The sequence below is a fragment of the Pristiophorus japonicus genome, chromosome 3 (assembly GCF_044704955.1).
Source record: "Pristiophorus japonicus isolate sPriJap1 chromosome 3, sPriJap1.hap1, whole genome shotgun sequence".
NCBI lineage: Eukaryota > Metazoa > Chordata > Chondrichthyes > Pristiophoridae > Pristiophorus > Pristiophorus japonicus.
In genome coordinates, this window is record NC_091979.1 from 195,548,367 (window position 1) to 195,564,515 (window position 16,149).

The 16,149-nt window shown below is 45.9% G+C and overlaps 1 protein-coding gene across 4 annotated transcripts in view; it reads left to right on the forward strand.

Annotated features, from left to right (window-relative positions):
* lrrc3 (leucine rich repeat containing 3) overlaps positions 1-13,289 on the forward strand; it is a 121,615-nt gene extending 108,326 nt beyond the window's left edge. For 3 of the 4 annotated variants that reach the window (XM_070874899.1, XM_070874898.1, XM_070874897.1), the window contains one exon: positions 12,245-13,289. In XM_070874899.1, the coding sequence (XP_070731000.1) occupies positions 12,347-13,132 (786 nt within the window). In that variant the 5' untranslated portion in view covers positions 12,245-12,346 and the 3' untranslated portion in view covers positions 13,133-13,289. Of the gene's footprint in view, positions 1-7,184; positions 7,223-12,244 lie in introns of those variants that run through there. The other variant, XM_070874901.1, reaches the window with a different exon arrangement.
* The last annotated feature ends 2,860 nt before the right edge of the window (positions 13,290-16,149 follow it).

Consider the following 16,149-nt stretch of genomic DNA (forward strand, 5'->3'; position numbering starts at 1 on the left):
GGCATTTGTTGTAAATGAAGAGGCCTTTGTGCGTGTTGATACAGGTGAGGCCCTTTGATGATTCCTCCAGCTCCTGCGTCATGTAGGCCGAGGTCAAGTCCAGCTTCGTGAATGTCTTTCCTCCCGCCAGCGTCGCAAAAATGTCGTCTGCTTTTAGTAGTGGGTATTGATCCTGCAGGGAGAAACGATTGATAGTTACTTTGTAATCACCACAGATTCTGACGGTGCTGTCTCCCTTGAGGACTGGAACAATTGTACTAGCCCATTCGTTGAATTCCACCGGTGAAATGATGCCCTTTCGTTGCAGCCGGTCCAGCTCTATCTCCATCCTCTCTCTCAACATGTATGGTACTGCCTTGTGATGGATGGGTCGTGCCCCCGGAATCAAATGGATCTGCAGTTTTGCTCTTTGGACCTTCCCGATGCCTGGTTCAAACAGCGAGGGGAACTTGTTTAGGACCTGGGCACACAAACTGTCGTCAACGGACGAGAGCGCTTGGACGTCGTCCCAGTTGTCGTGTATCTTTCCCAGCTAGCTCCTGCTGAGCAGCGTGGGGCCATCGCCCGGTACCACCCAGAGTGGTAGCTTGTGCACCGCTGCATCATAGGAGATCTTTACAGTAGCACTGCTGACTACGGGAATCAGTTCCTTTGTGTAAGTTGTCAGTTTAGTGTGAATGGGAGTCAAGATTGGCCTTGAGACCTTGCTGCACCACAATTTATCGAAAGTCTTTTTGCTCGTAATGTACTGGCTCGCGCCCGTGTCCAGCTCCATTGACACCGGGAGTCCATTTAATTCAACCTTCAGCATTATCGGGGGACACTTTTTGTGGTAAATGTGTGCACCCCATATACCTCTGCCTCCTCCGTCTGAGACTGTGGTTTGTCGTGATCTGCCGTGGATCTGTCCTCTGCAACATGGTGGTTTGCAGGATTAACAGGGTTTGCAACTCGCCTGCACATACATTGGAGGTGTCCCATTGTTCCACAGTCCTTGCAAACGTACCTTTTGAAGCGGCATGAAAGGAAATGATGATCACCCCCGCAGCGCCAACAAGGTGTTGATGACCTTGCATTCATTACATTTGATAGTGGACTCTGAGACATCTGCGGATGTGCAGCTGCAGGCATGTGGGGCCTGCCCTGTTTTGCGATTTGAAAACATCATCACTTTGTTCACAGTACTTGTGGCAGCACTCGTGTGCTGAGAGATTTTCTTAGTATTGTCACTGGTGGCAATAAATGCCTGGACAATCGCTATGGCTTTACTCAAGGTTGGGGTCTCTACAGTCAAAAGTTTGTGAAGTATCACTTCATGGCCAATGTCAAGTATGAAGAAGTCCCTGAACATGTGATCCAAATGTCCTTCAATTTCACAATGTCCTGCAAGGCATCTTAGCTTGGCGACATAACTCGCCACTTCCTGGCCCTCAGACCTTTCGTAGGTGTAGAACTGGTACCTTGCCATCAGAACGCTTTCCTTCGGGTTCAGATGCTCCCGGACCAGTGTGCACAAATCATCGTACGATTTCTCTGTGGGTTTCGCTGGAGCAAGCAGATTTTTCCTGAGGCCATACGTTGGTGCCCCGCAGATGGTGAGGAGAATCGCCCGTCGTTTAGCAGTGTTTGCTTCTCCTTCCAGCTCGTTGGCCACGAAGTATTGATCGAGTCGCTCCACGAAGGTTTCCCAATCATTTCTCCAGGATGCCCACTGTTCTCTGCATTGTTGGGTTCATCATCTGTATCTCGTCGCCAGTTGTTATGTATGAATAGAGAGTCTGACTAGATACTGTGAGCTCAAAGTAAAGTGTGACCATAGTCTTTTATTGCAGGTCTCCAGAGTATCTCTCCAGCCTGTGAGGCCTGCTTAAGTACAGGTGCTCCCAAGGGTTGTGGGAATCCTTGGGACTCCAGGGGTGAGCCCTCTTAAGGTATTTACAGGTTTACATATATAACACTAACGTTTTGTGTTTCATGCACAAGGACCCCCAGGTCCCTCTGTTCTACAGCATTTTGTAATTTCTCCCCATTTAAATAATAATTTGCTTTTTTATTTTTCCTGCCAAAGTGGATAACCTTATACTCCATCTTCCAAGTGTTTGTCCACTCACTTAGCCTGTCTATACCCCTTTGCAGATTTTTTATGTCCTCCTCAGGATTTGCTTTCCCACCCATCTTTGTATCATCAGCAAACTTGGCTACATTACACTCAGTCCCTTCATTCAAGTCATTAACATAGATTGTAAATAGTTGAAGTCCCAGCACTGATCCCTGTGGCACCCCGCTAGTTACCGTTTGCCAACCAGAAAATGTCCCATTTATCCCGACTCTCTGTTTCCTGTTAGTTAGCCAATCCGCTATCCATGCTAATATATTACCCCCAACCCCGTGAACTTTTATCTTGTGCAGTAACCTTTTATGTGGTACCTCATCAAATGCCTTCTGGAAATCTTAATACACTGCATCCACTGGTTCCCGCTTATCCACCCTGCTTGTTACATCCTCAAAGAACTCCAGCAAATTTGTCAAACATGATTTCCCTTTCATAAAACCATGCTGACTCGGCTAGATTGCAGTGTATTATGCTTTTTCAAACTGGCATCAACAACTCTCTGAGGTAAAGAATTCCACAGGTTAACAACTCTCTGAGTGAAGAAGTTTCTCCTCATCTCAGTCCTAAATGGCTTACCCCTTAGCCTTAGACTGTGTCCCCTGGTTCTGGACTTCCCCAACATCGGGAACATTCTTCCTGCATCTAACCTGTCCAGTCCCGTCAGAATTTTATATGTTTCTATGAGATCCCCTCTCATCCTTCTAAACTCCAGTGAATACAGGCCCAGTCGACCAAGTCTCTCCTCAAATGTCAGTCCCACCATCCCGGGAATCAGTCTGGTGAATCTTCGCTGCACTCCTTCAATAGCAAGAACGTCCTTCCTCAGATTAGGAGACCAAAACTGAACACAATATTCCAGGTGAGGCCTCACCAAGGCCCTGTACAACTGCAGTAAGACCTCCCTGCTCCTATACTCAAATCCCCTAGCTATGAAGGCCAACATAGCATTTGTCTTCTTCACCGCCCGCTGTACCTGCATGCCAACTTTCAATGACTGATATAAAATATTTGTTCAAAGTCTCCCATTTCCCTGTTCCCCATTATTAATTTCCCCATCTCATCCTCTAAGGGACCAATGTTTACTTTAGCTACTCTCTTTCTTTTTATATACTTGTAGAAACTCTTACTATCTGTTTTTATAGTTTTTGCTAGTTTACTCTCATAATCTATTTTCCCTGTGTTATTTTTTTAGTCGTCCTTTGCTGTTTTTTTAAAGTTTCCCAATCCTCTGCCCCCCCCCCCTCCACTAATCTTAGCCACTTTGTATGCCATTGTTTTCAATCTGACACCATCCTTTACTTGCTTAGTTAGCCACAGATGGTTCTCCCTTCTCTTAAAATCTTTCCTTCTCACTGGAATATATTTTTGTTGAGAATTATGAAATATCTCCTTAAATGTCCACCACTGCTTATCAACAGTCTTACACATTAATCTATTTTCCCAGTCCGCTTTAGCCAACTCTGCCTTCATACCTTTGTAATCTCCTTTATTTAAGCTCAGGTCACTGGTTTGAGATCCAACTTTCTCACCCTCCAACTGAATATTGAAATTCAACCATGTTATAAGAACATAAGAACATAAGAATTAGGAACAGGAGTAGGCCATCTAGCCCCTCGAGCCTGCTCCGCCATTCAATAAGATCATGGCTGATCTGGTCGTGGACTCAGCTCCACTTACCCGCCCGCTCCCCGTAACCCTTAATTCCCTTATTGCTTAAAAATCTATCTATCTTTGACTTGAAAACATTCAATGAGCCAGCCTCAACTGCTTCCTTGGGCAGAGAATTCCACAGATTCACAACCCTCTGGGAGAAGAAATTCTTTCTCAACTCGGTTTTAAGTTGGCTCCTCCGTATTTTGAGGCTGTGCCCCCTAGTTCTAGTCTCCCCCACCAATGGAAACAACCGCTCTGCCTCTATCTTGTCTATCCCTTTCATGATTTTAAATGTTTCTATAAGATTACCCCTCATCCTTCTGAACTCCAAGGAGTAAAGACCCAGTCTACTCAATCTATCATCGTAAGTTAACCCCCTCATTTCTCAAATCAGCCTAGTGAATCGTCTCTGTACCCCTTCCAAAGCTAGTATATCCTTAAGTAAGGTGACCAAAACTGCACGCAGTACTCCAGGTGAGGCCTTACCAATACCTTATACAGTTGCAGCAACACCTCCCTGCTTTTGTACTCCATCCCTTTCGCAATGAAGGCCAACATTCCATTTGCCTTCCTGATTACCTGCTGCACCTGCAAACTAACCTTTTGGGATTCATGCATGCACAAGGACCCCCAGGTCCCTCTGCACCACAGCATGTTGTAATTTCTCCCCATTCAAATAATATTCCCTTTTACTGTTTTTTTTTCCCCAAGGTGGATGACCTCACACTTTCCGACATTGTATTCCATCTGCCAAACCTTAGCCCATTCGCTTAACCTATCCAAATCTCCTTGTAGCCTCTCTGAGTCCTCTACACAACCCGCTTTCCCACTAATCTTAGTGTCATCTGCAAATTTTGTTGCACTACACTCTGTCCCCTCCTCTAGGTCATCTATGTATATTGTAAACAGTTGTGGTCCCAGCACTGATCCCTGTGGCACACCACTAACCACTGATTTCCAACCGGAAAAGGACCCATTTATCCTGACTCTCTGCTTTCTGTTCGCCAGCCAATTCTCTATCCATGCTAATACATTTCCTCTGACTCCGCGTACCTTTATCTTCTGCAGTAACCTTTTGTGTGGCACCTTATCGAATGCCTTTTGGAAATCTAAATACACCACATCCATCGGTACATCTCTATCCACCATGCTCGTTATATCCTCAAAGAATTCCAGTAAATTAGTTAAACATGATTTCCCTTTCATGAATCCATGCTGCGTCTGCTTGATTGCACTATTCCTATCCAGATGTCCCGCTATTTCTTCCTCAATGATAGTTTCAAGCATTTTCCCCACTACAGATGTTAAACTAACCGGCCTATAGTTACCTGCCTTTTGCCTGCCCCCTTTTTTAAACAGAGGCGTTACATTAGCTGCTCTCCAATCCACTGGTACCTCCCCAGAGTCCAGAGAATTTTGGTAGATTATAACAAATGCATCTGCTATAACTTCCGCCATCTCTTTTAATACCCTGGGATGCATTTCATCAGGACCAGGGGACTTGTCTACCTTCAATCCCGTTAGTCTGTCCAGCACTACCTCCCTAGTGATAGTGATCATCTCAAGGTCCTCCCTTCCCACATTCCCGTGACCAGCAATTTTTGGCATGGTTTTTGTGTCTTCCACTGTGAAGACCGAAGCAAAATAATTGTTTAAGGTCTCAGCCATTTCCACATTTCCCATTATTAAATCCCCCTTTTCATCTTCTAAGGGACCAACATTTATTTTAGTCACTCTTTTCCGTTTTATATATCTGTAAAAGCTTTTACTATCTGTTTTTATGTTTTGCGCAAGTTTACCTTCGTAATCTATCTTCCCTTTCTTTATTGCTTTTTTAGTCATTCTTTGCTGTTGCTTAAAATCTTCCCAATCCTCTAGTTTCCCACTAACCTTGGCCACCTTATACGCATTGGTCACTCTTTCCTAGAGCATCCTTTACTTGGAGATCCTTTATTAATCCTGTCTCATTACACAGTATCAGATTTAAGATAGCCTGCTTTCTGGTTGGTTCCGCAATGTACTGTTCAAGGAAACCATCCTGGATACACCCCATGAACTCTTCCTCAAGGCTACCTTGGCCAATTTGATTTGTCCAATCAATATGAAGATTTAAAAACGCCCATGATTAATGCCGTTCCTTTTTTTGAAGCCTCCATTATTTCTCTGATCTAACACTTCCCACTTACCTTTCGTATTTACATAAGAACATAAGAAATAGGAGCAGCAGTAGGACATATGGCCCCTCAATAAGATCATGGCTGATCTGATCATGGACTCAGTTCCACTTCCTCGCCCGCTCCCCATAAGCCCTTATCCCCTTATCGTTTAAGAAACTGTCTATTTCTGTCTTAAATTTATTCAATATCTTTAACCTTGGTAGCCATAGGACTACAGGTAATAGTCCCATGTTCCGGGTCTAAATTATTAGTACCGTTTGTTCCACTGGGACATGGCATCTTAGCATAATATGACAATCCATGCTTCCTAGCACTACAGCATTCTTTGGCTTCATTGAACCAATCTTTCAAGTCATCATCGCTCACAAAATTGGTATTCGATTACTTTAAATTTCCTAAGGTCTGGAATTCCCTCCCTAAGCCTCTCTGCCTCCCTACCTCTCTTTCCTCCTTTAGGACACCCCTTAAAACCTACCTCTTTGACCAAGCTTTTGGTCAGCTGGTCTTAACAGCACCTTCTTGAACAAATTGCTTAATCAGCAGCATGCTGTGCTGAATTAAATTGTAATGTTCAATAAAACTCAAGTTGCTCCATGCCACACAAACCTCGTCTTCCCCTTTTCCATGGTTTAAGTAAGGAGTCTCTGTTACCACAATGTAAATAATTTAACCAAATATAGAGGTTAATTAAATTGAATTCCATAAAAATAAAATGAAGATGTTTCCCTCCTTTCTGGGATTATTTATGTCTTACAGAACAAAATTACAAGTTAATTAAAGCAAGCCTTGATGAAAGCATCCGCTGCCAGCCATACAGCCTGCAATCACAGTTTGCAGTTGGTTTTGCATACTAACAGCCAGTTTGATTGATTCAATGCTGCCTATCAACTTCAAATTTTAAAAAGTCTATACATTGAATGATATGCGTCCTTTCACACCAGTGAGAATTCAGCCCAGGACAGCAAAGGCTAGCTCATGACGGCTAGGTGATGCTGTGTGTGAAATTTGGTGAGGTTACGCTCCCAGCATGAAGCCTCACTTAACAGGAGCACCGATCAGAGAATCGGGTTTGTGCATTCGATTTGAGGTACTCCTAATATTTTCATGGTGGGACTATCAGGAGCACTGGACACGCTAAACTCATACCCTTCCCCCCTACCCCTCCCCCCTCCCCCCCCCGTGCCAGATTCTCCAATCAGCACTCCCGTCGAGCGAAGCTCTACTCCAAGAGTGGATCCCTGTGTCTGATTTCTCCAATCAACACTCCCGTCGAGTGAAGGTTTGTCTTACTGAATTTAGCCTAAGATCGCTTCTCCTCTGAGGCCTGCTTTAGAACCTAGCTTAGAGAGCGTGAATGAACATAAGAAAATAAAAACATAAGCAATCGGAGCAGGAGTAGACCTTGCGGCTGGTTGAGCCTGCTCCACCATTCAGTAAGATCATGGCTGATCATCGACTTCAACTCCACTTTCCTGCCCAATCTCTATATCCCTTGATTCCCCTAGACGCCAATAAATCTATCTATCTCAGCCTTGAATCTATTCAGAAACTCAGCATCCACAACTCTCTGGGGCAGAGAATTCCACAGATTCACAACACTCTGAATGAAGAAATTCCTCCTCACCTCTGTCTTAAATGACCATCCTCTTATCCTGAGACTGTGCCCCCTAGTTCTAGACACACCAGCCAAGGGAAACAACCTCTCAGTATCTACCCTGTCAATCCCCTTCAGAATCTTGTATGTTTCAATTAGATCACCTCTCATTCTTCTAAACGCCATGCTACATAATCTCTTATCATAAGACAGCCCTCTCATCCCAGGAATCAATCTCGTGAACCTCCATTGCACCACCTCCAAGGCAAGTATATCCTTCCTTAGATAAGAAGACCAAAACCGTGCACAGTACTCCAGGTGTGGTCTCACCAAGATCCTGTACAATTGTAGCAAGATTTCCTTACTCTTATACTCCAACCCCCATACAATAAACGACAACATGTCATTTGCCTTCCTTATTGCTTGCTGTACCTGCATGCTGGCTTTCTGTGTTTCTTGCACAAGGACACCCAAATCTCTCTGAACACCAACACTTAGAATATTTTTAAATGGTGAGAAACTTTTGTTTTTCTATTCTTTCAACAAAATGAATAACCTCACATTTCCCCACATTATACTCTATCTGCCACCTTATTGCCCACTACCTTAATCTGTATATATCCCTTTACAGATGCTTACTGTCCCACCGAGCTTTGTATCGTCTGCAAACTTGGATACATTACACATGGTCCCTTCATCTAGATCATTAATATAGTTTGTAAATAGCAGAGGCCCCAGCACTGATCCTCATGGCACCCCACTAGCTACAGCCTGTCAACCTGAAAAAGACCCGTTTATCCCTACTCTCTGTTTTCTGTCCATTAGCTAATCCTCTATCCATGCTAATATATTACCCCCAATTCCATGAGCCCTTATTTTATGTAATAACCTTTTATGTGGCACCTTATCGAATGTCTTTTGGAAATCCAAATATACTACATCCACTGGTTCCCCTTTATTCACCCTGCTAGTTACATCCTTAAAAAAACTCCCATAAATTTGTCAAACACAATTTCCCTTTCATAAAGCCATATTGACTCTGCCTAATTATCTAAGTGCCCTAACACCATTTTCTTAACAATGGATTCCAACATTTTCCTGATGACTGATATCAGGTCAAGTGGTCTGTATTTCCCTGTTTTCTCTCTCCCTCCTTTTTTGAATAGCGATGTCACATTTGCTACCTTCCAATCCGCTGGGACCATTCTAGAATCTAAGGAATTTTGAAAGATCGAAACCAATGCACCCACTATCTCTGCAGCCACCTCTTTTAGAACCCTAGGGCTAGACTTTCCACTTCACATCGCCCATCTTTGACCCATCTATCATCCAAAACGGACCTCTATCACCCGTGTTGAGCAAAAAGTGGAAACTAGGCCCAAAACATCGCCGGAAAAACAGGCCCCTAAGTTTCCACTTTGATTGCCGAGATGATCACCCAAATGATCACCCACACAAGGCCCATCCCAAGTTTCAGCACCTAGCATGCACTTCGCTGGGCCGATGCAAGGCCCAAAAGAGTGCTGAGAAATAGTTGCTTTTACTAGGCCTAAGAGAAGGAAATAGGCACTATGGATGCCATTTTGAACTTCAGAGGAAGGGTGGAGGATTAGTTGTGAGTTGTTTAGAGTGTCAATTTAAAGATAATTGTACTCAGAATATTGGAAGAGAGAATATAAATAGGTATTATCAAGTTACTTTTGGTAAATAGCTTTTATATATTGAAATTATTTTGTAAATAGCTTTTACATAGTGAAGCTATTTACTGATATTGTTGGGGCCTATCAAACTGACTGGTATACAGCTCAGAGAGTACAGAGAGTGCAGAGTACAGTGATTAGAGAGTATAGAGTAGAGGGATTATTAAAATTAGTGAAAGTAATTATTGATAGGGATATGGGGCCTATGCTTTCCCTGCCTTTAATTGCAACTGCTCACACATTGGTTACTGAAAGGATCAATCGAAGAGGTGGCACAGTAATGTATAGACGTAGATGAAGACAGAGGAGGAGACCGTATAGCCAACGAAGGTACTTGGAAAAGCAATCCTACCTGAACTTGTCTGAAAATGCTTGTCTTAGGAGGCTGCGATTCCAGAAGGAGGTCATCGATGAGATATGTCAACTCGTCAAGGATGATCTGCAGCCTTCCAGCACCATCAGAACCGCACTGTCTATTGAGGTGAAGTTACTGCTGCCCTAGCCTTCTACGCATCGGGATCTTTTCAAGCTTCAGCTGGCGACATCTGCCATATATCTCAGCACGTTACACACTGCTGCATTCGACAGGTGACTGAAGCCCTTTACGCTCACAGGATGGACTTCATAAGCCTTTATTAATGCTTAGCGGGGAGGAAGTCTCAGGACTGTATCCAGGCTTCTCTCCACAGAACAAAGGGTTACATGGATTTTTATATGTTTTACAACAGTTTACTACAGTTACTCAGCTCATCACGGCTGGACACAATCCAATTACAACGATTATAGATTACATATAGGTTCTTTTAACCCAATAGAATCCCCCTGAATCCTCAGGAACTGCATGTTCGGTTATTGTCAGCTCGGGCTGATTGATGACCTTGTTACAGGAGATAGGTTCTCTCCCTATCTCTTTCTTCTTGGGGAAATAATTGGTTTATTATTCTTATCCTGCATCCAAGGTATTCCTGGTAGTGGGCCTCACAGGGTTATTGCTCAGTCAATAGTTCACAGCTTGACTACCTGATTTTCCATCATGCCTGGGCAGCCATTTTATGTGTGGCCACTTTAAACTTATATGAATTTAGATATATTTAGCAGGTGGCTAATGCCTAGAGTTTTAATATATATTGCAGGTGCCTACTTCCAACAACAATCCCATCAATTTCCCCAACTCAATTTCCCGCCTAATAAGGATTTCCCTCAGTTCCTCCTCCTTACTAGACCCTCTGACCCCTTTTATATCCGGAAGGTTGTTTGTGTCCTCCTTAGTGAATACCGAACCATTTCTTTATTCCCCGTTATGACTTCCCCTGATTCTGACTGCAGGGGACCTACGTTTGTCGTTATTAACCTTTTTCTCTTTACATATCTATAGAAACTTTTGCAATCCGTCTTAATGTTCCCTGCAAGCTTCTTCTCGTACTCCATTTTCCCTGCCCTAATCAAACCCTTTGTCCTCCTCTGCTGAGTTCTAAATTTCTCCCAGTCCCCGGGATCGCTGCTATTTCTGGCCAATTTGTATGCCACTTCCTTGGCTTTAATACTATCCCTGATTTCCCTTGATAGCCACGGTTGAGCCACCTTCCCTTTTTTTATTTTTACGTCAGACAGGAATGTACAATTGTTGTAGTTCATCCATGTGGTCTCTCAATGTCTGCCATTGCCCATCCACAGTCAACCCCTTAAGTATCATTCGCCAATCTATCCTAGCCAAGGGATAAACAGGTCCTTTTCAGAATGGCAGGCAATGACTAGTAGAGTGCCGCAGGGCTCAGTGGTGGGACCCCAGCTCTTTACAATATACATTCATGATTTAGATGAAGGAATTGAGTGTAATATCTCCAAGTTTGCAGATGACACTAAACTGGGTGGTGGTGTGAGCTGTGAGGAGGATGCTAAGAGGTTGCAGGCTGACTTGGACAGGTTAGGTGAGTGGGAAAATGCATGGCAGATGCAATATAATGTGGATAAATGTGAGGTTATCCATTTTGGGGGCAAAAACACAAAGGCAGAATTTTATCTGAATGGCAGCAGATTAGGAAAAGGAGAGGTGCAACGAGACCTGGGTGTCATGGTTCATCAGTCATTGAAAGTTGGCATGTAAGTACAGCAGGTGGTGAAGAAGGCAAATGGTACGTTGACCTTCATAGCTAGGGGATTTGAGTATAGGAGCAGGGAAGTCTTACTGCAGTTGTACAGGACCTTGGTGAGACCTCATCTGGAATATTGTGTTCAGTTTTGGTCTCCTAATCTGAGGAAGGATGTTCTTGCTATTGAAGGAGTGCAGTGAAGGTTCACCAGACTGATTCCAGGGATGGCTGGACTGACATATGAGGAGTGACTGGATCAACTGGGCCTTTATACACTGAAGTTTAGAAGGATGAGAGGGGATCTCATAGAAACGTATAAGATTCTGACAGGACTGGACAGGATAGATGCGGGAAGAATGTTCGCGATGTTGGGGAATTCCAGAACCAGGGGACACAGTCTCAGGATAAGGGGTACGCCATTTAGGACTGAGATGAGGAGAAACTTCTTCACTCACAGAGTTGTTATCCTGTGGAATTCCTGCCGCAGAGAGTTGTTGATGCAAGTTCATTGGATATATTGAAGAGGGGGTTAGATATGGCCCTTACGGCTAAAGGGATCAAGTGGTATGGAGAGCAAGCAGGAAAGGGGTACTGAGGGAATGATCAGCCATGATCTTATTGAATGGTGGTGCAGGCTCGAAGGGCCGAATGGCCTACTCAAGCACCTATTTTCTATGTTTCTATGAATAGCATAGATGCATTTAAAGGAAAGTTGGATAAGCTCATGAGGGAGAAAGGAATAGAAGGATCTGCTGATAGGTGGGATGGGAAGAGGCTCATGTGGAGGATGGACACTGGCATAAACTAGTTGGGCTGAATGGCCTGTTTTTGTACTGTACATTCTATGTAATTCTATGGAAAGAGAGAACGACTGTCACTGTAACTTTTCTTCTCACCGTTATATTACTTTCCTTTAGTCCACAGGGTTTCTTCTGGAGCTTGAAACTGGCCCTTGACTGCATTGGCTGCTGTTGGAATAGATAAACTACTTTAATGGGTGATGCTAAGACATCCTCACCATGTTGCAGATAGGCTTGACATGGCTCCGGCTCAAGATCGCACAGTCCATGGCCTTGGGTGGTCTTCTGTTGCTATTCTCTTTGCTTCAAGCGGCCATCACCTCGTGTCCTAGAAGCTGCCAGTGTTTCGATAAGAACGGGAAGTTTGTGCGCTGCACTGGCAAGAACCTAAAAGAAATCCCCAAGGACCTCCCTGCTGATACTGTGTCCTTACACCTCAACTCCAACAGGATAACCAAAATACCCAACAATGCCTTCAAGGACCTCTACCTACTCAAGGAATTGGATTTATCCAAAAACGCCATTGAGTCAATAGATAGTGGAGCATTTAAAGGAATCCCCGAGGGCCTCAAGATGCTTGATCTGTCAAGCAATAAGATCCAGAGTGTACCAAAGGAGGTCTTCGGTAACATTAAAGCAAAGATCCGACTCTCCAACAACCCATGGCACTGTGAATGTACGCTGCAGCAGATCATCAAGGAGTTGACCCTTGACCCGGAGACGGTCAATGACTTCATCTGCCAGTCGTCGGTGCAGGAGGAGTACACTGGCAAGCCGCTCATCCAGATCCTTGATTCAGGGATCAACTTCTGCAACATTCACCAGAAGACAACCGACGTTGCTATGTTCATCACCATGTTCGGCTGGTTCACCATGGTGATCTCCTACATCGTATACTACGTGCGCCAGAATCAGGAAGACGCCAGGCGCCACCTCGAGTACCTTAAGTCCCTGCCCAGCACACAGATCACCAAGGAGTTTGATACAATCAGTACTGTACTGTGAGGTGGATTACCCTCCGTAGTGTGACACCTATTCAACCTTAAAACTGGATGAGTCAGCAACACTCCTGGCTCAACCACAAGTGCCTCGTTTGCTAATTAGAGATTGTATGCTCTTTGACTTTTTTTTATGATTATTTTGTGCGTTGAAGTTCCTAATAAAGCTGTCAGAACAAATTAATGCGGTGACTTTGGTATATGATAGAACATTATCATCTTGTCCTCGAGCCTTGGCTCCAATACAAGCCAGACTCATAGAATGAAGGAATTCTATCTGAAAGTTGAAATCATAGGCCTTGATACTAATGGGAAGGCAGGGAGGGTGCGGGGAAGCCTGGCAAAACCCGACAAGGCTGGGGACGTAGATACCCTGCTGGCCAAAGCCTTATAGAGCTCGGGTAGGGCGGGAGATCGGTCCGTGATCAGGGCTGGGTGTGGGGGAGGGGAGGGGGGGCGGTGGGGGGAAGGGGATCGGTCTGCAATTGGGGGAAGGGTCTATCTGGAATCGGGACTAGGCAACGGATGGGGTGGGAATGGTTTGTCTAGGATTGGGGCTGGGGTGTGTCTGTCCGCAATCAGGGTCAAGCGCGGGAGGAGGGGATTTTGCTGCAATCGGGGGAGGGGGTCTTGTTGCGATTGGGGGAGGGAATCTTGCTATGATCGGGGGCGGGGGTCTTGCTGTGATTGGGGAGGCGTATTGATGTGATCGGGGGGAGGGGGTCTAGCTGCGATTGGGGGAGGGGGTCTTGTGATTAGGGGAGAGGATCTTGCTATGATCGGGGGGAGGGGGTCTAGCTGCGATTGGGGGAGAGGGGGTCTAGTTGTGATTGGGGGAGGGAATCTTGCTATGATCAGGAGGAGGGGGACTTGCTGCGATTGGGGGAGGGTATCTTGCTATGATCGGGGGGGGGGGGTCTAGCTGCGATTGGGGGAGGGGGTCTAGTGATTGGGGGAGGGTATCTTGCTATGATCAGGGGGAGGGGGACTTGCTGCGATTGGGGGAGGGGGTCTAGTGATTGGGGGAGGGTATCTTGCTATGATCAGGGGGAGGGGGACTTGCTGCGATTGGGGGAGGGGGTCTTGTGATTAGGGGAGGGTATGTTGCTATGATTGGGGGAGGGGGTCTTGCTATGATTGGGGGAGGGGGTCTATTTGTGATTGGGGGAAGGTATCTTGCTATGATCGGGGGGAGGGGGTCTTGTTATGATTGGGGGAGGGGGTCTAGTGATTGGGGGAGGGTATCTTGCTATGATCGGGGGAGGGGGTCTTGCTATGATTGAGGGAGGGGGTCTAGTTGTGATTGGGGGAGGGTATCTTGCTATGATCGGGGGAGGGGGTCTTGCTATGATTTGGGGAGGGGGTCTAGTGATTGGGGGAAGGTATCTTGCTATGATCGGGGGAGGGGGTCTTGCTATGATTGGGGGAGGGGGTCTAGTGATTGGGGGAGGGTATCTTGCTATGATCGGGGGAGGGGGTCTTGCTATGATTGGGGGAGGGGGTCTAGTTGTGATTGGGGGAGGGTATCTTGCTATGATCGGGGGAGGGGGTCTTGCTATGATTGGGGGAGGGGGTCTAGTGATTGGGGGAGGGTATCTTGCTATGATCGGGGGAGGGGGTCTTGCTATGATTGGGGGAGGGGGTCTTGTGATTAGGGGAGGGGATCTTGCTATGATCGGGGGAGGGGGTCTTGTTGTGATTAGGGGAGGGGATCTTGCTATGATCGGGGGCGGGGGTCTTGCTGTGATTGGGGAGGCGCATTGATGCGATCGGGGGGAGGGGGTCTAGCTGCGATTGGGGGAGGGGGGTCTAGTTGTGATTGGGGGAGGGGATCTTGCTATGATCAGGGGGAGGGGTCTTGCTGCGATTGGGGGAGGGGATTTTGCTGCGATTGTGGGGAGGGAGTGGGTTTACTACGATTGGGGGGACTGGTGGCTCTGGTGCAGCCATCCTCCGTTAACAACACCTGCTGTCCGAAAGGTAAAGAAAAGAGACTAGTATTTATACATCATAGGCAGTCCCTCGACATCGAGGAAGACTTGCTTTCAGTCTAAAAGTGAGTTCTCAGTTGGCTGTACAGTCCAATATGGGAATTAGTCTCTGTCACAGGTGGGGCAGACAGAAGGAAAGGATGGGTGGGGAGTCTGGTTTTCCGCACGCTCATTCCACTGTCTGTGTTTGGTTTCTGCATGCTCTTGGCGACGAGACTTGAGGTGCTCAGCGCCCTCCCGGATGCTCTTCCTCCATTTAGGGCGGTCTTGCGCCAGGGACTCCCAGGTGTCACTGGGGATGTTGCACTTTATCAGGGAGGCTTTGAAGGTGTCCTTGAAACGTTTCCTCTGCCCACCTAGGGCTTGCTTGCCATGTAGGTGTTCCGAGTAGAGCGCTTGCTTTGAGAGTCTCGTGTCAGGCATGTGGACGATGTGGCCCATTCAGTGGAGCTGGTCGAGTGTGGTCAGTGCTTCGATGCTGGGAATGTTGGCCTGATCAAGAACACTGTAAGGGGTGGTCCCGGGGGTCAGGTTCACCTCTGACCTACTTGAACGGTTCAAATCGCTCCCACTCCCTTGGGTTCTAGACTCTGGATTTATTTGGGGGATGTGATAAAGTGCAAAGGACAACTGGTTTGGTGCAAAAGAACTTTGATTTTATTACAGACAAGAAAATACAATGTCAAACTTATAATCACTCTAATAAAGAACAATACATTACACATTCAAAGGGGGTTACAGTAAAAATTACACCTCCCACCTCCCAATGCCTACTCCTAGCTAGGTTAGACTCCAGGGCAGGCAGGGATTATGCTTACCAATCCTTTCTGGTCAGTTAGCAGTAGTTCGTGATTTCGGGGTTCGTGGATTTTTTTGTGTCTGCTTGTCGTACCCTGAACGTCGGAGAAGACTTCTTGCTGCGCAATCTTCAGTTGGGTTGAGTCCGCTGATGCGGTAAGGCGCGTTTTTGATCTATGGGGTAAGTACCTGGTTTTCTTCATTAGAAATAGGTTCAAAGTCTCTTTAGGTAATG